This window comes from Pseudorca crassidens, chromosome 15 (assembly GCF_039906515.1).
Source record: "Pseudorca crassidens isolate mPseCra1 chromosome 15, mPseCra1.hap1, whole genome shotgun sequence".
NCBI classification, from domain to species: domain Eukaryota; kingdom Metazoa; phylum Chordata; class Mammalia; order Artiodactyla; family Delphinidae; genus Pseudorca; species Pseudorca crassidens.
Window position 1 is genome coordinate 84551638 of NC_090310.1, and position 22913 is coordinate 84574550.

At 52.9% G+C, this 22913-nt stretch overlaps 1 protein-coding gene across 1 annotated transcript; it reads right to left on the reverse strand.

The window, feature by feature from the left end:
• Positions 1-385: 385 nt before the first annotated feature.
• APCDD1L (APC down-regulated 1 like) lies at positions 386-22582 on the reverse strand. The gene is made up of 7 exons (XM_067708528.1): positions 22476-22582; positions 22195-22357; positions 9989-10110; positions 9653-9747; positions 9125-9263; positions 5613-6165; positions 386-1156 (listed from the first exon to the last, which is right to left on the reverse strand). The coding sequence occupies exons 1-7, from the start codon at positions 22580-22582 to the stop codon at positions 386-388; spliced, it is 1950 nt and encodes a 649-aa protein (XP_067564629.1).
• Between the last annotated feature and the right edge of the window lie 331 nt (positions 22583-22913).

The window sequence follows — 22913 nt, forward strand, 5'->3', positions numbered from 1 at the left end:
AGCACGCGCGTGCAGAACCGTGTTTCCATTTCACTGAATCTCAAGGGCTCAGGGAGGGAACTGGGGTGCCGTCGGGCAGGGAGACGGGTGTGGTCCACCCCCCGGCGCTGGTCCGCGCGCTGCCCGGGAAAGTTGGGAGTGAGCGCTTAGGAACTCGGAGCAGTTGACGTTGCTGCGGTGCCCGAGTTTGTGGTCATGATTCGCGTTGCTAGCCGTGGTGTAGGCTCTGCAGGCGCTGTTGAAGCTCAGGTCCTGAGCCACTTAGGATGCAGGCCGGGCTGTGTAACCGTCCAGGACGGTCACGGGTGGAGGAGTCTGTGCCAGAAGGGAGTCCATGGGGTCGGACGAGTGTCCTGAGGCACCGTCTGGAAGTCAGAGACCAATTTCATAGCCACTGGAGGAAGGCCAGCCCGAGAACCAGAAGCAGGAAGGGGAGAGGGGCCGCTGGGGGGCCCAGCCCCCCACCACTGACGGGCGTCTGCAGCAGAGGCGTGTGCTGCGGAGGCCTGGAGAAGCCCCAGGCCACCCTGTCACAGAACACCAGGGGTGCTTGGTAGGATGTGGGCCTCTTCTCCGGGGTGTCGGGACTGGAGCCGTCAGTGGGCCTTTGTCCGATGAAGAGCAGGCTTTGCCCGAGGGGGCCCTCCTCCATCTTGAAGAGCTCGTACTCCACGTGGGGGAGCCGGATGCCCAGCGGCAGGCACCCGTTGGTGGCGGTGACATCCCGCTCCGCTCCCAGGTACCAGGCCCCCGGGCCACCACAGCTGCTCGGCTCGGAGAAGTTGAGCATGGCCGTGGTGACCCGGTCCATGGGGGTGACACGGGCTCGCGTGACCTGGAACACCAGCTCGGTGCCGCCACGAACCCTGGCAGACGGCGTGCCCTTGGTGTAGCGGCCGGCTGCGTAAACGGTGAAGGTGGGCTGCCGGCAGGTGGGGTCCGAGAAGTGGTGGTAATACCCTTCCCAGGAGCGGTTGTGCCCATGGAAGGTGAAGACCCTGGTGAGGAAGAGCACGGCAGGGCGCACCTCGCACCCGGGGCTGACCCAGCGGCCGCCCAGGCGCAGGGGCAGGGCCGCCTGGCGGGGCAGCACGGGCGGGTGGTGCTCGTCGGAGCGGGCGATGAGGCTGCAGGCCGGGCAGGGGCGGGCGTGGTGCTGTCAGAGACAAAGGGAAGGCGGTGACTTCCGAGGCGGGAAGGTCAGGGTGCACCCGCGGCGGGCTGGCTCGGGGTCCCGCCCCCGGCCGCCTGTCACCCCTTCCTCCCCCCCTGCAGCCCCGACGGTCACTTCACTCTTCGTGGACCTCAGGCGGCTCCTCCATCCTCTGGGCCTTTGCACCTGCTGCTGCTTCTACCCGGAACCACCCCCCCGGCACGTAGCCTGGCTGCCTCCTTCCCGACCTCTCAGTCTCAGCTCAGAGGGCTTAGAGAGACTTTTCCCAACCACCCCTTGTATGGTGGGCCTCAGCCCCTTCTGGTGCTCAGGGGCGTGTCACGCCCTATTTCCCCTGCTCTCCACTCCTTCCCCTTCACTGGAGAGTGAGCTCCAGGAAGCCCAGGCTGTCTCTCTGTGGCTGCTCCATCGCCAGGGCTAGCACAGTACCTGCTCGCAGCAGGTGTATTGGGCAAACGAAGGAAGGAGAGACGGATGGAACTTGTGTCCTGGGATTTGAAAGAAGTTATCCTTTCCCACACCCGGCCTGCTTGTTCCCGAAATTCGACCGTTCATGTTTACTGCCTTTCTCCTGCCTGTTGTTACTTCCCCCACCCCCAACTCATTCTTTTTTAGGTGCTTCGTAAGGGCCAGGAGCTGTGCTGAGCACTTTTCATGCACTGTTACCTTACAGCCGCTAAAATTCTCATGCCCTTGGAACCCCTTGCTGAGCGTCTGTGCTGAGGTGTGGCTGAAAAGTTGCAAAGAGATTTGGCACAAAGATGTTCATGCTTGTGTTATTTATAATCGGAAACCCAGCCCCCTCTGCGCTGGTTGTCAGGTGCGGCCACAGTCCTCAGTTGCCCGAGGCTGTTTTCCTCTCACTCTGGCCTTATTTACAGTTGCCCCTGTCTTGTAAATTCTTAGGAGCTGGGTTTACAGTAAAACACGTCAACAGGAAGCAGATGCTAAACCAAGTTGCGTGGGAGTAGTCGGTCTGCATTCTGGAGTGGAAAAGCTCAGTCCAGGCCAAAAAGAAACCAGATACAGACTTTTTTTTTTTTTTTTTTTTTAAGGGAGCTGCTGCCCAGAATTTAGTTCAGAGCATCATTCTGAGAGGTAAGTGTCCTGGAACAGCCGCTTGTCAAAGCAAGCATCCCCAGCTTTTGCAGTTCCAGAAGGACACCCAGGGCCATGGGTGCACACAGGACAGGGAAGGGGAAAGGCATCTTGAAGCGCCCCAGCTGGGAAAACAGCTCCAATGTTTTTTGTTCAAAAAACAAAAGATTTCCATAGATTGCTGCTGGATGAGTTTCATGCCAAACAAGGGGGCATTTGGGAGTTCCAGTTTAGAAAGAAAATATTGGATGATTGAGAACAGACTTTTTTTTTTATTATTTTGGATTGCTACATTATAAGCTCTTCTTATTTATTTCTATGGTGAACCTAAAGTTGTCTTTTTTCCCATAATACAGAAAACGGTATTATTTTTGGTTTGGGGGATTTTGACCCAGAGGACTAGAAGGCACTTGGAAATGCTAATAAATGGCTACAGAAAGGTTTGTGACGGAAAGAAGCAAGAAAGCTGGGTAGTTAGCTGGAGTGCAGGTAATTGGAATGCTGGCTGGTAAGAGTCTCTTCTAATTTAGGCATTTTAACCCACATTCCAACTGTTGTTACACTAATGTGTATTGACAGGACATAGTGCATTACACCAAAATAATCTCAGGGCTGCCTTTCTCCCTCAAAAGAGATATCTTTTGCAGACAGGACATCTGGGGATGCTGGTTGGTAATTTGGGGCAAGCAGTTTTCTGCATGGCAGAAACAAATGGAGAACTAGCAAGACTTGAAGGTGAGAGAGGGAGAGAGAAAGCATTTCCCTCTCTGATGCTTTGGAAGGGGATGGAAGAAAGTACCTGTCTCTATCAAAAACCTTCCAGGCATCGTCGTGCACAGGTCCGGAGTTGCACGTGTTAATAAACAAGGCCCCAGCCAGCAGAACTCACACTTGTGTGCAAGCCAAACTCTTATTGGTTTCAGCCTGTTATGTAAAGTTATACCAGCAGCACATACAGTTTCTAGTTAACTCCCAGAGGCGACACCAGGCTTAGATGATTTTGCTCGAGCGGTGACAGATTGATTAGGATTCTATATCCAGGCAATGAATTTGGGAATCAAATTGGTTTTCAATTAATTAACTTCTAAGAATGTTGATGTTTACCATCTGGTTTGGGTTGTGGGCAAGGCCTGGGCTCCGGAGAGCATACGGTAATGACTGATTCGTTACCTGGGGGGTTTAGCTGCAGTGTATCCTTCTGTGAAATTATCTTCCTTTTTCTGTTTTCTTATGCGGAGGGGGGCGGTTGGTGAGTGAACATCTAATTTAACATCCGTACATCTGGCCCTGCTGGTCCTGTATGTTCTGCTTGGCAACTGCATTGCAGGTTGCATGGGCCACCCTGGCTGGTCAGGCAGCAGGAGGGCAGGAGTCTGCAGCCCCAGAGCCTGGCCTGGGGAGACATGACATCGTCATCCTCCGTGCCCCGGGGTCCGTCCTCTCTGCATTCAGAGCAGTGTGCCCTCCTAACGAGGTGGTGGGTGCCGGTAATCACCCCACCACCAGTGCCTTCTCGGCTCTAAGAAGGATGGACGTCAGACCAGCCTAGAACATTCGCTGACAAAAGGGGAATCGTTTCGAGGTCATGAAGAGAACTCAGGCTGATTTTCTGATCACGAGGGCTTCGCGTTGTGCTTCTTCTCTGCTACCCAGATCTCTGGTTGGGAGGAGGGAGGTGGGAGAAGGAGAGCAGATGGGCTGAAACCTGGTGCCCCTCCCCCCCACACACACTGGGGATGCTTTGACAAGAGGCTGCTCTCAGGGGTGACATGTTGCCCCATCCGGTTTAATTCCGTAAGTGTCTAGTATACAGCAGGCACTCAGTACATGCTGAACATGTGAGGGTTGCCTGTGGGCTCAAAGAGCACTTGACAGGGATGCCTGAACTCATCCATTCCCCCATCCATCCGTCCATTCTCACTTTTGAAAGATATCCCTTGGGTATTTCCTACAGACATTCTTAACCCAGAGTCCTAACCTCGACTTCATGTTTACAAACCTCAACCTAAAATCAAAAGTTTCTTCTAATTGTGAATGTGGGCAACAGACCCCTGTAGCTCCAGTGGAAACTTCTGCTTCGTGGCCGATCTCATGTTAACAGTGTTGCAGATACTAGAAACACTGTTTACACTCATTGCTACTTTGAAATAGGGAGAATAAAGAATTCCCATTCATAGTAATCCCACCTCAGAGTGTTTTAAGACTTGGGTAACTCTTTTCATAGAATTGGTTTCTGTTTAAATCCCATGTCTTTTATTTCATGCTTTTACAAATGTTTTTCTGAGGAGGGGTCCTGGGGTTTCAGCAGACCCGCTGGAGTGGTCGCGAGGCCCCAGCCTTGCCCACCAGGCTCTGTGCTCTGTGCCAGGAGAACTTTGCATACGTAAGGTTCAGTCTCTCTTTGCCTGTGTGCTCGTCGGACAAAAAAGGGCCATCAGATCTTCCCCGAGTCAGGAGAGTACGTTTGCGATGTCTTTAAGCTGAAGTCTAGGTTAATTGACTTACGTGAAATTCACTTTGGGGTGGGCACATCTCAAAGGGCGGGCATCTCCCTTTAGACTGCAGCCTCCGGCCCAGAGGGTGGTCCATGGACCACCTGGGAGCTTGTTAGAAATGCAAAATCCCAGGCCAGACCCGCAAACTTGACTGTGCTTTCTAAGAAGATGCCCAGGTGCCGGCATCTTGAGAACAGAGTCTGAGAAAGCGCCGCTCCGCCTGATGTTACTGTGACGGGGAGCGCTCAGCGCTGCTGGCTGCGGGGTAACAGTGGGTCCACACGGAGCTTTCCACAGGGGCCTTTGAGGGCTGTGCGGCCGCCTGGCAGAGCTCTGGAGGAGCTGCCCCCCTAGTTCATTCACCAGCATTTACTGGCCCAGCCCGTGTGCCAGCCCCTGGGCCAGTTGTGGGGACACGGAGGGGCACAGGGCCTCCCCCGCCACAGGTGATATTGGGAGAAGACGGTCAGCCAGTAAACAAACAGTGCAGCCCAGAGTGTGCCGGGTGCTGGGAACTGTGCAGAGTGGGGATGGGAGGGAACGTCTGAGCCGGGAACTGAGGGAGGGGGGACCTGCCCGTGCATAGCAGGGGCAGGAAGGGACCCTGCCGGGTCCACGAGGAGAATGTCAGGAGGACCACACTCCAGAAGACTCCCCAGGAGTTCCTTCTGTCCAGACCTGAGAAGAGATGTCTCGAGCAGAGGGAAGAGCATGTGCAAAGGTCCTGAGGCAAGCAGACCAGTGCGGGTGGGGGGTGGGGGGAGGGGGGCTGTGCAGAGAGGGCCCTAGGCAGGGGCAGATCCCACAGGCTGTCAGAGCGCGCCCTCCCGGGGCCCCAGACTCACCAGGGCGCTCTGCAGCGGGCGCTGGTAACCGGTGGGCCGGTAGTGCCGCCGCTCCGCCCGGTCGGTGTGAATGTCCCCCAGGTAGAGCTCCTCCACCAGCCGGGGCGCGTCCCGGGGCTCGGGCTGCAGGCGGCGCTGCACTCGGACCAGGCTGAGCTCGTGCATGGTGAAGCCCAAGGCGGCCGCGCAGTCCCGCTCAGCCCCGGCACCCAGAAGCTCGTACAGGGCCCCCGGCAGCCAGGCCCGGGCGGCGGGCAGGCGGTGCGCGCAGGCCCGGCCAGCCCGGCTCTGGTCCAGGCGCCCAGCCACGTCGAGCAGGGCGCTGCGGCTGTGGAAGACGACGCCCACCTTGTGCAGGTGGTAGTCGGCCTCGGTGGCGCCCCGGGTGACCCAGGAGGCCCGGCGCAGGCGCACCTTGCCCTTGATGAGCAGTGAGTGGGCGGGCTCCCGGCACGAGGGGTCCCTGTAGTAGAACTGGTAGGCGCGGAAGAGGCGGTTGGGATAGAAGGTGTAGGAGCGGGTGAGGAACTCGGGTCCCGGGCGCACCTCGCAGCTGCGGGGGCAGAGGGGGGTTGGGCAGAGCAGTGAGTCCCCCAGCCTCGCTCCGGGATCCCCCTCCTACAGCCTCTGTTTCAGGCCTCAGCTCAGGGCTGGGAGCCTGCAGCCTCAGTTTCCCCAACTGATCTCAGCCCCACTTTGAGGGCTGGGGGCCTTCCACTCTTGCCTTGTGGCCTCAGCAGAAGCTGTCCTTCATGCCATCCCAAATGCCTTTTTCAGCGGACATCCACCCTCCTGGCCCGGCTCCCCGTGGGTCCCATGGCTCCCCCTTGGCCCAAGAAACACACAGGCTTTGCAGCCAGAGGACCCGGGTTCAAATCCCATTTCCGTCCCTCCCGAGGATCGTGAGCCTGGATAACGCCTGGCTCCTTCCTCTGGGACCGGGAGGCCCTGGATGCACAGTCAGGGTTTCGAGGAAGCAGCCAGCACAGTGGTGGCACCTGGGAGGAGCTTAAGAAACGGGGGCTCCTTCGCACCATTTGGGGAGCCCTGTGCTCTGAGCTCCTGGGGGCAGGGTCCTGCCTGTTCTCTCCCCGTTGGGTTCCTGGCACCTGGTCCAGGGCCTGGCACACACTGGACCCCCAAACCCTGGTCCTCGCTGAGTGAATCGTGAATGATGGTGCTTACATTGTCTCCCCGCTGGCTAAGCGGACGGGCCCCCTGCCACCACATTTCACCCACATCTGTGACAGGCTTGTTGATCTAAACCAGAGAACTTTTCCAGTGAAGGGTCAGATAATAAGTATTTCTGTCTTTGTGGCAGTTACTCAAGATCGTGGTTCTGGAGCTAAAGTAGCCAGAGACAGTGTGTACATGGTGGGCATGGTTGTGTGCCAATAAAACTTTATTTGCAAAGCCAGGCGTCATGCTGGCCCTGACCCCTGGGCCCTATTCTGCTGGTGATGAAACCATGACTCCTAGACCCCCAGTCACACCCTGGCTTTGGGGTGGATGGTGGACAAGTTCCCCGGGAAAAAGAGCAGGCAGGTACCCCCTGCACAATGTTACGCTAACCAGGTGCCACCTGTACTGTTATTTTCTCGAAATGTTTCATACCAGCGCTGCTGGAGCAGGAGAAATATGTTCTCGCTCACCCTTTTCTTTCAGTCCTTCTGGTTATATTAAGGAGAGAGTCACGGTTGGAGTTCATGTGTCTTTAACACCAATCTCCCTTTTCTCCCAAAGTGAACAGACTCAGGGCCTTAGGCAGGCAGCGAATCAGGTGAAAATTTAATGATGTTGTTTTGTTTTCATTGACTTTCTTTTTTTGTTTTTTTGCGGTACGCGGGCCTCTCACTGTTGCGGCCTCTCCCGTTGCGGAGCACAGGCTCCGGACGCGCAGGCTCAGCGGCCATGGCTCACGGGCCCAGCCGCTCCGCGGCATGTGGGATCTTCCCAGACCGGGGCAGGAACCCGTGTCCCCTGCATCGGCAGGCGGACTCCCAACCACTGCGCCACCAGGGAAGCCCAGACTTTCTTTTTATGGTTTCCTCCTATTTATGGCAAGTGGCTCAGCTCCCCATAGCCATAGTGATCTTACGCTTCCTTTAAAAATAATCATAGTGCTGTAAAGGTGCACAGTATACCAATTATCCCCCAATAAAGCTATAACAATGCATGAATATGTTTACACCAACAAAAGCAAGTTGGCTTAAAGAAAAATCGTAAGGAAATACCAGTACAGGCAGTAGTTAAACATGGAGAGAGGTGACTCACATGCCCGAGGGTGGGAAGATTTGCCCAAAGGAACGCAGCAGGTCACACCAGACAGCTCGGTGGTTCCCAGACTCTGGGTCTTTCCCTGCACTACTCCCAGAAAATAGCAAAGCCTGTCTGAAGGGTACAATGGGGGACTTTCTAGGAAGAAAATATTAGAAGTTTCTAGAACTCTCTGGAATGCTGTTGTCTTGGGGCAGGAACAGCCTGCAGCCAGTCCCCATCCTCCCCATGTCTCAGTTCTGTCTCAGAGTGACCCCGGCCAGTGGTGCATGAACCCCACCTGGCCTGTGGAGTCGAGGAGGGGGCAGAGCCTGGGAATGCATCCAGAGCCTCTTTGCAGAACTCAAGTCCCCTTCCTCCCCCAGTGCGCTAGCAGATGCTTGGCAGTTGGATTTTTCCCTGACCTCGGGAGGTGCGTGGAGGACATGGAAAGTCCAGTCCCTGACCCCAGGATGGGACTGGCCCAAGGGGCTGGCCGGGGAGGAGGGGATGTACTAGGTGTGGAGGAGGACACTGCCTTCCTTCTCCCTGACACTGGGAGGGAGGACCCAGCTGGCTGCCCCGCACATGAGGGCAGAGCACAAAGCCCATCGCCCCAGAGCAGCACTGAGGCCTCTGAAAGGTCAGGTGAGCCTGTCAGGTTAGGAGGAGAATTGGATGGGCAGGCAGGACCCCGGGCCCTCTCTGGCCTACTCCTTCCGGTCTCAGGACCTTTGCACCAGCTGCTGCCTCTGCCTGGCTCTGCCCCTGGCTCCCTGGATGGCTGACTCCTTCCTCCTTTCAGATCTCGACTGAATGTCACCATCTCCGAGAAGCCTTCTGTGACCGCCCTCGAAAGAGCCCTCCCGGGCCGCTCACTCTCACATCCTCCCTTTTATGTCTTTCACCGTCTCAAGTTTAAGTCACTTATTTCTGTTTAGGGCTTGTCTCCGCCGCAGCTCCCCCTGCACCCAGCTCATAGTAGCTCCTCAGTAAGTGTTTGCACAGCAGGTGCTCAGTGTGTGGAACAAGGGCATTTCCTCCAGTTGCTGTCTGTGGCTGGGGCGGGATGCCCGACACAGTCCCGACCTGCCAGGCTCACTCTGGGGAGGGCGACAGCAAGCACGTGCTTGGCAGGCCTCTGGACAGTTGCACGAATTGTACCCGTTTCACAGATATGGGACACTGAGGCTCAGGGTGGGTGAAGCCTCCAAGCCCAGGGGCCTGTGGTCAGCGTGACCTCAGCAGGGTCTTACCCAGTGGAGATCCAGGGCCCGTCCAGGCGTGGGGGCAGCAGTGCGGTGACGGGCGCTCTGCTGGGCAGGAGCTGCTGGCAATGTGGTCCCCAGCGCAGGCGGCTACCCTCTGCCATCCCGGCTGCCTCTGCAGTGTGGGCTGCAAAGCAGACGGACCCGGGTCAGCGATCCCAGCACACCCTGGTTCTTCACCTGCCTGGCCAGCAATGGGCTCCCCAGATCGGGGCGCCTCGAGTCAGCCTCAGGACCCATCTGCCTTCTGCGCGCCTGCCTGCCGTGGCCGAGTGCCGCCGGGCAGTGGCGGACGGGCCCTGCACCCGGGACAGGAGGCAGCCTGGACTCAGATGGGGCCAGACGGTGGGACTCCCACCCCCTCCCACCAGGAGCCCGGGCTCTGCTTGACCTCTGCCCCTGGAGCGGCCAGACCTGTGCCCGCCACGCGTGGCCACTCCGTTCATGGTCCCTCCGTGGTGCCAGGCCCGGGTGTCGTCCATCCCCACGGGTGGGACCTGGCCGGCACCGGCTCACCGTGGTGCTCACTCGGGATGCGTGTGGTGGGGTCAGGCTGAGGCGTGAGGCCAGCAGCGGGGCCAGGGGAGGGCTCGGAGGCCTCAGGGAGGAGGCTGTGAGCAGTGGGGCAGGCCCAGGGTCCCCGCCCTCTCCAGACGGGCTCGTCTCGTGGAGACAAGCCAGGCCTGGCTGTGGGAGCTTCACTTCTAGGAGCAGCTCAGAGGTGAGACCACCAGGGCCTTCAGCTGCCAAAGAGCAGCAGTTCCCTGTAATCCCTGCTCAGAGTCGGGCTTGACGCAGCCCCGATGGCGGGATGTATGGGAAGCCTGGTGAAGGGCGGCATCCCGATGTTACAGCGACAGGCTGCGCTCAGGGGCGGCCGCCTCGACCCGCCGGCCCCGCTCCTGCGACAGGCCTTCCCGGGACACTTCGTCCCACCACGCCTGTGGCTGAAGTGGGTCGGGGGACGCGGGGGCCTGGCGGAGATGGCGGGCAGCTGGAGAGACCTGCTGGGCCGGTCCAGGAGGCCCAGGAGGGCTTGTGGGCTGAGTGAGGAGTGAATGCATGGTGCCCCCTGCTGCCCACCCCCCAGCACACAGTCACGTGGTCCTGGCAGGGTCAGGAAGGGCAGTTCGGCCAGGGAGGCTGGGGTCCCCGCCCTGCCCCTTCAAAGCCGTCTGACGGGGCCCGTGGCCCCCAAGCTCTCTGCCCCCCTCGGCCTCTCACAGTGGATTCCTCACTTTCCTGGAGGTCTGGGTTCTCACCGGGAGACGCTCGGGGTCCCCAGGGACCAGCTGCGAATACTGGAGTGACACCGACGGGGACCACGATACGGCCTCAGTGGTTCCCGCTCACTCAGGACCGGCTCCGTGCATTTTTATTATATTATCTTACATTTGTGTACGTCAGCCCAGGAGATGGTGTTGGCATCGCTGCCTCTGATGGGTAGAGCCACGGGCTGGGCAACCTGGGCTTAGCTGGCCTGGGGCCCAGGCTGCCCGCGGTGGCAGAGCCGGGCTTCGAGCCAGGCCGTCAGCTGTGGCCTGACGGCTTAACCATGGCCCTTTTGCATTGCAGGCAGGGGGAGGGGCTGAATGAAGGAATGAGTAAAAATCCCGTGTGGCCCTGGGCCCCTGTATATTCCTGCTGTATCCTATACCTGGTTTACAGGCTTTAAACAGCCAAATAAGAGAGGTGAAAACTAACAACCAGTGTACTAGGGCTGTGGTGTCCCCGCGGACAGTGGGCACTTGGGCTGCCCCAAAGGCTCTCAGGGCCGTCCTGCAGTGAGTCCACGCCAAGGGCAGTCTTGAAAGGGTGGTTCTGTGTTAACTCAGGCACGTCTAGCCTTTTGGGGACCAGAGCCAGGATGTTGGGGTGGACGGATGGGCATGCACGTTGGGCCAAACGCCCAGCATGGCCCCGTCGGGAATCCTGAGCTGGGACATACGTGCATCCGCGTCCACGGCTCACGCCTTCTTGTGCTCCTGAAATCAACTTCACCCGGACCCTCTGGGTCCCCTGGATCCAATTCTGCGGGTTAATTTGAACATCACTGGTTGTCAGTGAAGCTTGACAATGCAAGTGTTGATTTGGGGAATGGATGGGAGCAAAGGGAAGAAAAAGGTCAAAAGGGGGTGGGTGTTATTTGCGTGGTAGGAAAATCAAGCTTATGTCTCAGAGCAAAACCGTGAACAGGCCCCGAATATGACATTGGCGCTGCTTCCACAAAGCTTGATTTCTTGAGGAAATGTTTTCTGTCCAAAAGGAAACGAGCCTTTCCCCCAGGTACTCCCTCTGAAGGCGCGTTGAAGAGATGTCGCCTTCACGACGTTATATTTTGACACGAATCCTGAGATGGTATGTTCCCGCTAAGTGTGTTTTATTTGTCTTGCTTTTCTGTGAGAAATGGGGATTTAATTAAGTCAGGAGACAAAGAGATACGGTGAAATCTCACCATATTCAGAACGTGTACATGCAAAACGCAACTGGAGCCCTTCTTTGTAAAACCCGAGCGGAGCATGACACTGCCTGTCTGCTGAAGGTTCAGCTTCAAGGTTGCAAAAATGAAACCAACCGACTAGAAATGAACTCATGAAATGTTTCCAGTCCCAGCTTTGGAGGTAGCTTATAGATTTTCTTTCCTCTCTCTCCCTCTTTTCTCCCCTAGAAAAGTCTGAGCTCAGGGAACCACAACTGAAAGCAGATGGTGCCCTGGGCCGGCTTGCACAACTTTTCCTGGGGACCTGATAGACTGAGTTAAATGCGTGGGCCGAATTGATTTTTATCAACCATGGATTTTTAATTAACAGTGGTGTCCACTTACCGCCATCCATTATTTACTGTTTACCCACTAATTAAAAATTATGCTGCTTTTGCACTCATAAGAGCAGGACATTTGAAATTAGATCGCATCGTTCAAATTACCTGCAGAATTAAATCCAGAGCGTCGAATTGCTCAGACCAGGCTACTGGGGTTTAAAATATGATCTGCTCCAGCCTGTTGTATGATCATGAGTCAGAACGCCAGGAGCAGGCTACATGGCAAACATCGTGTGGAACCTGCCTGGGGTCTTAGTGGGGAGGGAGACCTTGGAGTCTGTCTTGAGCGGACGTTGTCTCACCCAGGAATCCCAGGGAAGGCAGCCTGTCGGTGCACTGATGGAGTGCTTCCAGGTGGCGGCCATACCTGTGGACCAGCAGGTGTCATCTGCACAACTGCCCATGGTCCAGGTTCAGTCAATGCCCCCATTTTGCGGATGAAGAAACTGAGGTTCAGAGGGTGGAGAGACTTGGCCACCCTACCCCAGGCAGCTGCTTCTTATCCAATTAACAAATAAAATATGGTAAAATACACCTAACATAAAAGTCACCATTTTAACCATTTTAAAGCATACAATTAAAATTCGGTGGCGAACTTCCGGGAAGATGGCGGAAGAGTAAGACGCGGAGATCACGTTCCTCCCCACAGATACACCAGAAATACATCTACGCATGGAACAACTCCTACAGAGCATCTACTGAACGCTGGCAGAAGACCTCAGACCTCCCAAAAGGCAAGAAACCCCCCACGTACCTGGGTAGGGCAAAAGAAAAAACTAAACAGAGACAAAAGGATAGGGACGGGTCCTGCACCAGCGGGAGAGAGCTGTGAAGGAGGAAAAGTGTCCACACACTAGGAAGCCCCTTCGCGGGTGGAGGCTTCGGGAGGCGGAGTGGGGGAGCTTGGGAGCCGCGGAGGAGAGCACAGCAACAGGGGTGCGGAGGACAAAGCGGACAGATTCCAGCGCAGAGGATCGGGCCGACCGGAACTCGCCAGCCGAGAGGCTTGTCTGCTCGCCCGCCCGGGCGGGCGGGACTGGGAGCTGAGGCTCCGGCTTTTGTCGGAGCGCCGGGAGAGGACTGAGGTTGGCGGCGTGAACACAGCCTGCAGGGCGTTAGTGCACCGCGGCTGGCCGGGAGAGAGTCCGGGGAGAAGTCTGGAACTGCCGAAGAGGCAAGAGACTTTTACGTCCCTCTTTGTTTCCTGGTGCACGAGGAGAGGGGATTAAGAACGCTGCTTGAGAGAGCTCCAGGGAGCTCTTTTAGCGCGAGCCGCGGCTAAAAGTGCGGAGCCCAGAGACAGACATGAGACGCTAGGGCCGCTGCTGCCGCCACCGGGAGGCCTGTGTGCGAACACAGGTCACTAGCCACACGCCCTTCCGGGGAGCCTGTGCAGCCCGCCACTGCCAGGGTCCCGGGATCCAGGGACAACTCCCCCGGGAGAACGCACAGGCGCGCCTCAGGCTGCAACGTCTCGCCGGCCTCTGCCGCCGCAGGCCCGCCCCACACTCCGTGCCCCTCCCTACCCCCGGGCCTGAGTGAGCCAGAGCCTCCGAATCAGCGGCTCCTTTAACCCCGTCCTGTCTGAGCAAAGAACAGACGCCCTCCGGCGACCTACACGCACAGGCGGGGCTAAATCCAAAGCTGAGCCCCTGGGAGCTGTGAGAACAAAGAAGAGAAAGGGAAATCTCTCCCAGCAGCCTCAGAAGCAGCGGATTAAAGCTCCACAATCAACTTGATGTACCCTGCATCTGTGGAATACATGAATAGACAACAAATCATCCCAAATTAAGGAGCCCTGTGGATGAAAGGCTCTTGGTGCTGCAGCCAGGAGTCAGTGCTGTGCCTCTGAGGTGGGAGAGCCAACTTCAGGACACTGATCCACAAGAGACCTCCCAGCTGCACATAATATCAAACAGCAAAAATTTCCGAGAGATCTCCATCTCAACGCCAGCACCCAGCTTCACTCAACGACCAGCAAGCTACAGTGCTGGACATCCTATGCCAAACAACTAGCAAGACAGGAACACAACCCCACCCATTAGCAGAGAGGCGGCCCAAAATCATAATAAGTCTACAGACACCCCAAAACACACCACCAGACGTGGACCTGCACACCAGAAAGACAAGATCTAGCCTCATCCACCAGAACACAGGCACTAGTACCCTCCACCAGGAAGCCTACACAACCCACTGAACCAACCTTAGCCACTGGGGACAGACACAAAAAACAACAGGAACTACGAACCTTCAGCCTGCAAAAAAGGAGACCCCAAACACAGTAAGATAAGCAAAATGAAAAGACAGAAAAACACACCGCAGATGAGGGAGCAAGATAAAAACCCATCAGACCTAACAAATGAAGAGGAAATAGGCAGTCTACCTGAAAAAGAATTCAAAATAATGATAGTAAGGTTGATCCGAAATCTTGGAGATAGAATGGACAATAGAATGGACAAAATGCAAGAATCAGTTAACAAGGACCTAGAAGAACTAAAGATGAAACAAGCAACGATGAACAACACAATAAATGAAATTAAAAGTACTCTAGATGGGATCAATAGCAGAATAACTGAGGCAGAAGAACGGATAAGTGACCTGGAAGATAAAATAGTGGAAATAACTACTGCAGAGCAAAATAAAGAAAAAAGAATGAAAAGAACTGAGGACAGTCTCAGAGACCTCTGGGACAACATTAAACGTACCAACATTCGAATTATAGGGGTTCCAGAAGAAGAAGAGAAAAAGAAAGGGACTGAGAAAATATTTGAAGAGATCATAGTTGAAAACTTCCCTAATATGGGAAAGGAAATAGTTAATCAAGTCCAGGAAGCACAGAGAGTCCCATACAGGATAAATCCAAGGAGAAATATGCCAAGACACATATTAATCAAACTGTCAAAAATTAAATACAAAGAAAACATATTAAAAGCAGCAAGGGAAAAACAACAAATAACACACAAGGGAATCCCCATAAGGTTAACAGCTGATCTTTCAGCAGAAACTCTGCAAGCCAGAAGGGAGTGGCAGGACATATTGAAAGTGTTGAAGGAGAAAAACCTGCAACCAAGATTACTCTACCCAGCAAGGATCTCATTCAGATTTGATGGAGAAATTAAAACCTTTAGAGACAAGCAAAAGCTGAGAGAGTTCAGCACCACCAAACCAGCTCTACAACAACTGCTAAAGGAACTTCTCTAGGCAAGAAACACAAAAGAAGGAAAAGACCTACAATAACAAACCCAAAACAATTAAGAAAATGGGAATGGGAACACACATATCGATAATTACCTTAAATGTAAATGGACTAAATGCTCCCACCAAAAGACACAGATTGGCTGAATGGATACAAAAACAAGACCCATATATTTGCTGTCTACAAGAGACCCGTATGCTAACACATATATATGGAATTTAAGAAAAAAAAAAAATGTCATGAAAAACCTAGGGGTGAAACAGGAATAAAGACACAGACTTACTAGAGAATGGACTTGAGGCTATGGGGAGGGGGAAGGGTAAACGGTGACAAAGCAATAAAGAGGCATGGACATGTATACACTACCAAACGTAAGGTAGATAGCTAGTGGGAAGCAGCCGCATAGCACAGGGAGATCAGCTCGGTGCTGTGTGACCGCCTGGAGGGGTGGGATAGGGAGGGTGGGAGGGAGGGTGACGCAAGCGGGAAGAGATATGGGAACATATGTATATATATAACTGATTCATTTTGTTGTGAAGCTGAAACTAACATACCATTGTAAAGCAATTATGCTCCAATAAAGATGTTTAAAAAAAAAAAAAAAAAAATCGGTGGCATTTAAGATGTTCACCAGGCTATGCAAACATCAGCTCTGTCTAGTCGCAGAATTTTTCATCACCCCAAAAGGAAACTCCTTACCCATCAGCAGTCACTCTGCACGCCTGTCTCCTCTCAAACCCTAGCAGCCAGTAATCTGCTTTCTGTCTCTACGATTTGCCTATCCTGGATATTTTGTATAAGTGGAATAAAAAACATCTACCCCTTTCTTATCTACTTCCCTTTTCTTATCTACTTTTCTTATCTACTGTTCACAACACTTCTATTAGATGGACGTGATTATCTTCATTTTCCAGATGAAAAATGGAGCCTTGGGAGAAGATTTACACCCAGGTCCACCATCCGTGTTTTCTTCAAAGAACGTGAAAAGTGTAGGTCTGAATCAACGGTGGGGGGTGGGAGGGGTGGAGAAAAGACATGGGGTTTGTAGCCAGAGCAGATGGAGAAATAATCAGGTCTTCAGATACCTTTCTTTTAGGGGCAAAAGGCAAAAGAAAAGCACTGTTTTTTGTCCCCCCCCCCATCCTAATTGGCTTGTTCTGAGGTTCTGGGAGGTGTGCCAGGTGACTCTAGGTGCAGTGGTGAGCACTTCTTATCCCAGCGGTTATGCACCGATTTTAAAGGGTGTTAGAAAGCAGCTGCAGTTACCGTAGCAAAATTGTGCTTTCACAGCCCACATTGCCAAGGACAAGACTGAGTTTTAACAGGGGCTTGGTCTGAACTGGATTTTAAAACATTAAGTAATACTTTAAGTAAATAATATTTAATAAGTAACTATTTAATAAGTAAACGCGGTCAATAGCCTGAGGGGGGTGCACAGAACGAAGAGGGAGAGACGGAGGTTAACACATCACTTCCCCTCACGGCTGTGTGTCCTGGAGCCACCACCACAAAGGACAGCAAACTGGGGGACCGAAAACAGCAGGACATTATTCTCTCACCGTCTGGAGACCAGAAGTCTGAAATCAAGGGATGGGCAGGGCCGCGTTCTCTCCTGAGACTCTGGGGGAGGGTCCTTCCTGCCTCTTCCAGTTCTGGGGGTTCCAAGCATCGTTGGCTTATAGCTTCATCCCTTCAATCTCTGCCTCTGTCGTCACAGGGCCGTCTTTCTTCTCTGTGTGTCTGCAGCTCTGTGTCCACACCTCCCTCTCTTTCTCTTATAAAGACACCAGTCACTGGATTCGGGTCCACCCTGATCCGATATGACTGCGTCTACATCCGTAAAGACCTTATTTCCAAATACGGTCACATTCACAGGTACCAGGGGTTAGGATCTGAACATATCTTTTTGGGGATGCAATTCAATTCACAGCCGATACCAAGGGCCACCCAGGTCTCCCAGCACCCTAACCTTTGTCCGTCTACTCCTCCCCCACATGAACCTTGCATGGCTGTTACATGCCTTTGTAGAGCGGCACATGATGGCCGGAGTTCCTGTTCTCTCGGAGAGGCTGGCATTAATCAAGTGGTCCCACCATGGATTATAATTTCAAAGAATCGTTAAGTGTCTCAAAGGAAATTTACACAATGGCCAAAAACTTCCTAACACACTTGGAGTAACATTCCACGCTTTTCCTTATGATCTCCAGGGCCCTTCAACATCGGTTGTCTTCCTGTCTTTCCACGGCCGTACATCAGATCCCCCCCCATGATTCTCTATTGTGTGTTCCTAGGGATGAATAGCCAACTCTTTCCTGCCTCAGGGCTGTCGCAACGCTGTTCCTCGGCCGGAGCACCTCTCCCTCTGCTTTGAGCTGGGTGCTTCCCACTCACTGGGGTCTCAGCATAATCGGTGTTGCCTGGCAGGCTGATATCAAACATTCCCTTCTATTCTGCCCGTCCCATCTCACCTGTGCAGCACTCCTCACCTCTCTCAATTACTTACCTGCTTGCTGTGTTTTATTTACTTTTATTTTTTGACTTTTCAAGTTGATATCATTTCAGACCTACAGAAATTTTGCCAAAGCAGTAGAAAGAGCTCTAGTATACCTGGTTTCCACAAAGGTTAACATCTTGCAAAGATATATAGTACAGTGATCAAAACCAGGAAATGAACACCGATCCCATGTTAGAATGAGTCTACAAATCCTATGCAGATTTCACCAGTTGTCCCAGTAACGTCTCCTTTCTGGTCCAGGATCCAATCCAGGATCACACGTCACACTTAGTTGTCACGTCTCTTCAGCACCCTTCAATCAGAGATGCTTCTTTGGTTTATGTCTTTCACAGCCTTGACACTTTTGAAGAGTACTGGCCAATTATTCTGAAGTGTGTTCTCCGGGTTGGGGTTTTCCGATGTTTATTCATGATTTTATTCATCTTGGGCAGTTTTGGCAGGAACCCCAGGGAAGCAGTGTTGCGCCCCTCTCAGTCGTTGCTTCAGGAGGTACCGAGATGTCAGTTTGTCCCAACGCTGGTGATGTTAACTTCGACCACTTGCTTAAGGAGGTGTCTGCCAGGTTTCTCCACTGTTAAATTACTCCTTTCCTCTTTGTCATTAATAATTATCTTATGTGGATATACTTAGAGCTCATGCAAATATCTTGTTTTCCATTATACTCCTCCCACTAATTTTAGCATCTATTGATGACCGTTGATGATTCTTACTTACAACAGTTATTACTGTGGTGTTTCCCAAATGGTCATTTTCTAGTTGCATCATTCTTTTCTGGATTTATATCTGTAACTTTCTGGATTTATTGATTGGAATTGTGCTGTAAGGAAGCGCTGTCCCTTCTCCCTGTTTATCTCTTTATTCAATTATTATTTGTCTTAGTATGAACTCAGGGATATTTATTTTATAGGTTACAATCCATTGCTGTCATTATTTACTTTGTGGCTCAAATTGTCCCTGATTTGGCCATTGGGAGCTCCATCGACTCCATCAAGCTCCAGGACGCCATCCTGGGTCCTTTTTACATGCACTTGTCATTTTTTTTTTGAGCATGTCCTCATTTTCTGGCACTAGAAGATCTTCCAGGCTCACTTTGTACTTTTCCTGACCCAGCCCTGGAATCAGCCATTTCTCCAAGGAGTCCTGGTTTCTTTTATTGGAGAATAGTATTTAGAAACCAAGATGTAGGTGCTGGGTGCTCACTGCCACTGAGGTGTCACCCCAGGTGCCTCAACTTCTTTCTTCCTTCATCTCTCCCTTCCCTCTTTTCTTTCTCTCTTTCTCTTCCTTCCTTCCTTCCTTTCCCCTTTTCTTCTTCCTTTCCTTTCCTTTTCCTTTCTCTCCTTTCCTTTCTTTTTCTTTCCTCCCCACGAGGACAGGCCCTTATCTCTCTTGCTCCCTGCTGATTCCCAGCCCCTAGCACAGTGCCTGATGGATGTTAAATAAATATTTGTTGTGTCAGTACATGGACAGCACTTAGAACAACGCCTTCACGTACTAGACACTCAATAAGTGCTCGTTGTGATTGCTACTTTTAGTTGAATGAATGAATGACGTGCTCCCTAAGACCAATGCACATGAATTCCTTGTTGACATTCCTCCCACCCCCTTGAGGTTTCTCCTGCTAAAACTTGGCTGGTGATTTCCATCACGTGTGTGGCTATTAGGGTCAGGCTTGAAATGGAAGTGGAGAAAGAGAAGGCTTGCAACTGCTGGGATCACTAAGAATCTGGCTGAGGGTGAAAGGGTGGTCAGTAAGGGAGTTCCCAGCAGGCTGGGGACCCTGATTGATCCAGGCAGGTAGAGAGGAAAGAGAAGTAGAGGCAAAGGGAGATTCAAGTCTGGGCATCAGCCCTGCTGAGAGTTTTGAGGATGGGCCAGATCTGGCCTAAGAACCTGATGCCGGGCCCTTGGCTTCATAGCCTTTTTGACCCTTGGGACCTGCCCCAGCCAAACCAGGACCCTGCTATGGTTCTCCACCCCCAAGGAAGGCTCCATCTAGCTCCACGGCACTGTTCAATAAACAGAGACTGTGAGTCACGCATTAAAAAGGCTGAAAAGTAGCAGGTGAAATTAATTTTAACGATATTTTCATCCAGCCCCCAATAGTATATGTAATACATGCAACATGTATAAATTCAACAGGTAATAGATATGAAAACCAGTAATGAGATATTTTATATGCCTTTTCAAATACAAGTCTTCGAAATCGGGCATATATTTACGCTCACAGCGCAACTCAGTTTAGATGGGTCACATTTCAGGGCCTCAGGGGCCATACGTGGCTGGCAGCTGCTGTATTGGAAGCATAGCTCCAGCTCAAGAAGGGGATGTGTGTGTCAGATTTCGCTGCATCAGAGGTTTCAAGCTGTTTTCTGAAGCCCACAGGTGTTTTTTCTCAGGAGAGAAGGGGGGACCCAGTGAGTGGGGCTCTGGCCTCCCACCTTCTGCTTTAGCCCCTGCAGCCTCTGCCATTTGCTCTGGGAGGCTAATTAAGATCTGCTTTGAAAAAAGGGTTCTCTTGCTTAAAAAAAGAAAAAAGTCTGAAACCCTGTGGTTTATTTCAAAATCCTTAGCTTGAGGTAATTCACCTAGAATGTTTGTACTTGGAAGCTTATGCACATTTAAATAAAAATCCCCACCCAAAAAAATAACCTCTCTTGATTAGAGGCGGCCGCCTTTTACAAATCAAGATGGGCTGGTGTGCAACAGCACACAGAGAATGTTTCGCCAACAAGCTTCAGAAACCGGCTGTTGAAATGGCAGCTGTCACCGTGTTGCTACAGCAAAAGCTGTGCTTTCCAATGAAGCCATCGCACAAAAGGCACGCAGAGTCTCCGTCTAAACTCCCCGGACAGGGTTACAGATTGGCGCGCTATGACAGTACCAGCAAATCACAGAAATATGAAGACAAACTTTGAATTCTAAGGAGCCTAAACTTCCCCTCTGGTGTGGATGGCTGGCCTTCACATTCCTCATATGTCCCTCATTTGGCCATAATTGAATCTCATTATCCATCTAATCTGAGAGTCTTTGCCTTCAAGGCTGGGGCGTGGGCGTGAGGCAGGATGGACTTTGCATTCTTGGGAAGCTCAGAAATGGTGTGCTCTAGAAGAAAGTGCACACCACCTCCCAGCCCTGCAGCATCCCGGGACTGTGACACGTGCCCTCTTTTGCTTGGTGAGCTCAGAGTTTAAAGTTGCCCTGAGGAATTTTGGAGCGACCCCGTGCCTGGAAAAACAGATTCTGAGCCGTTGAGGCGCTGGAGGGCCTCAGACTCGGGTGTCAGTGTGTTGAAGGGCTACTGAAGGGACATAGCTTGGTTTGTCCCTGTTTCCCCCGTTCTGGGTTAAAAGTCCCGGCTTGGGCTGGACCAGGGGGGCCGGTGGAAAAGGTGGACCTAATTGGTGCCACGTGGAGAAGGGGACTCTTTTATGTTTGTGTTTGCAAAATTGAAGACATTTTGTCAAGGGGAGTGGCTGACCGTGTAGCTATCTCCCCGCGACCTGTGTTGAGCATTTCCTGCTAATGGAAGTGGAAACGCACAGCTCACGGGATGGGACAGGAATGGGGGGTTTGGAAGACAGTCTAGCCCGCCGGGCCTGGCTCATCAGCCAGTTTTTGTTTGTTTGTTTAGGATTGTTCCAGCACAAAAACCGTTCACATCAAAGCTCCCTCAGCCCCATGATAATACTAATTATTCCTCGCTCTGGCTGGGGCTTCCACCCAGATGAAAACTGGAAAATTCCAGCCAAAGCCCAGCTGTTTCCAAACAGCCAAGGCATTAGGGTGATTGATGGAAGTGTTTCCCTTTTCGCCCAGATGTTCTGGTGTCTTGGAGACAAGGCCTCCTTCGCTCAGCCTTAGCGCCTGTGTTCCCAGATCTGCACGTTGGCCCCTTAGATGTTCCTAATTTATACCAAATTTGGTCAGTGCTGTCCATGGATACCAACGTTCAGCCCTGTGCTTTGAGGGGTGCGGCGAGGGGGAGTTGGGGCCTGGAGAGATAGAATGTGAGATCTCTCCGGGCTTCTGAACCTGGCTCGGTCTCGCGGAACATTCTGGTGCCTGCCCCGAGGGATGTAGTTACAAGTCAGTGTTCGCTAAGCAGAACGTGTGTCTAGAAGTCTCCCGCTGGATTGAATCCTTCTTCGCTCTCTTGGCAGGAGACTGAAGCTCCCATTGCTCTACAGAACAGGAATTTGGCAGAGGTGATCACAAGGTTTTGACACATTCAGTAAGAAAGAAGACGTTTGTGTAATCGCGGTGAAGACTCCCGGAGAAGGGCGCAGGAGTAGGGATCTCGGGGCGGCAGCTTCAGGGGCTTAACTCTTCACGGGGCCTTAGGAACTGCTTCTCCACCAGGTCTTCCCCGGAGGGCCCAAGAGTCTTCTTGTCTCACAGAATTATTTAGGCTTCGAGGAGAGTAGGATGGAGTCTGTCGGTCTCCATTGAGTGCCTTTGGGTCTGTGTGTGTGTGGGCGGGGGTCCGGGGAGCAGCCCCCGCGTTGGGGGAAGTGCATCACTTACGGGGCTGTTCTCGGGAGTTTCCACAAGGGGGCCCTCTTGAGCTTCGGCTGGGGCGGTTGGGCGGCCCCGGATGAAACCCGGCACCGCCTCCTCCAGACCCGGCCTCCCCCCGAGGGCCTCCGGGCTCCCTCCGTTCACCTTGGCTTTGGCGAAGAGGGAGCCCCTGGAAGGCCAGCGCCGGGGAGCATGCTTCCTTCCACGTGGGAGGTCTTGGGTTCCGCTTGCACAGAGGGCGTATTTGGAGACCGAAGGGCGAGGGTCACGGGCTCCCCTAGCCTCGCCTCCTTTCCTTCTTCTTTCGAAGAAGTTTGCAACGCAGAGCAAACACTCCAGTTGGAACCACAAGAAAGGGCATCTGGGAAGCTTCATCAACAGTGAAACCAACCATCGTGGCTCCTCGGGGCCTTTCCCCAAACACGCATACAGGGGGGCCTTTGGGTCAGCCATGACAGGAGGCACGGAGATTTTAAATGCGAGAAAATTATTGTCATTTAACAAGTCAATTTTTCTTACACTGTGTTGAGATTAAGTTCGTGGTCTCTTCTAATAACTCGAAATAAGGAATTTCCCTAGAGTGCGATTTTGAGGGAGAACTTACATCATGTTTTGAAAAACCTATTTTGTTGGGAGTTACTGGATTTTATTTTAAAAGAAATGGTAATATTTAATTACGGCATTATTTTACTGTCTAGAAAATTAATGTGCTTTTGGAGTTTCGG

Coding starts and splice junctions, on each gene's coding strand:
- APCDD1L (XM_067708528.1), bottom strand. CDS start 22,582: ATGGTTGGTTTCACTGTTGATGAAGCTTCCCAGATGCCCTTTCTTGTG. Junction 9,264..9,652: donor CATCCCGAGTGAGCACCACG/GTGAGCCGGTGC, acceptor TCTGCTTTGCAG/CCCACACTGCAGAGGCAGCC. Junction 1,157..5,612: donor GCCCGCTGCAGAGCGCCCTG/GTGAGTCTGGGG, acceptor TGTCTCTGACAG/CACCACGCCCGCCCCTGCCC.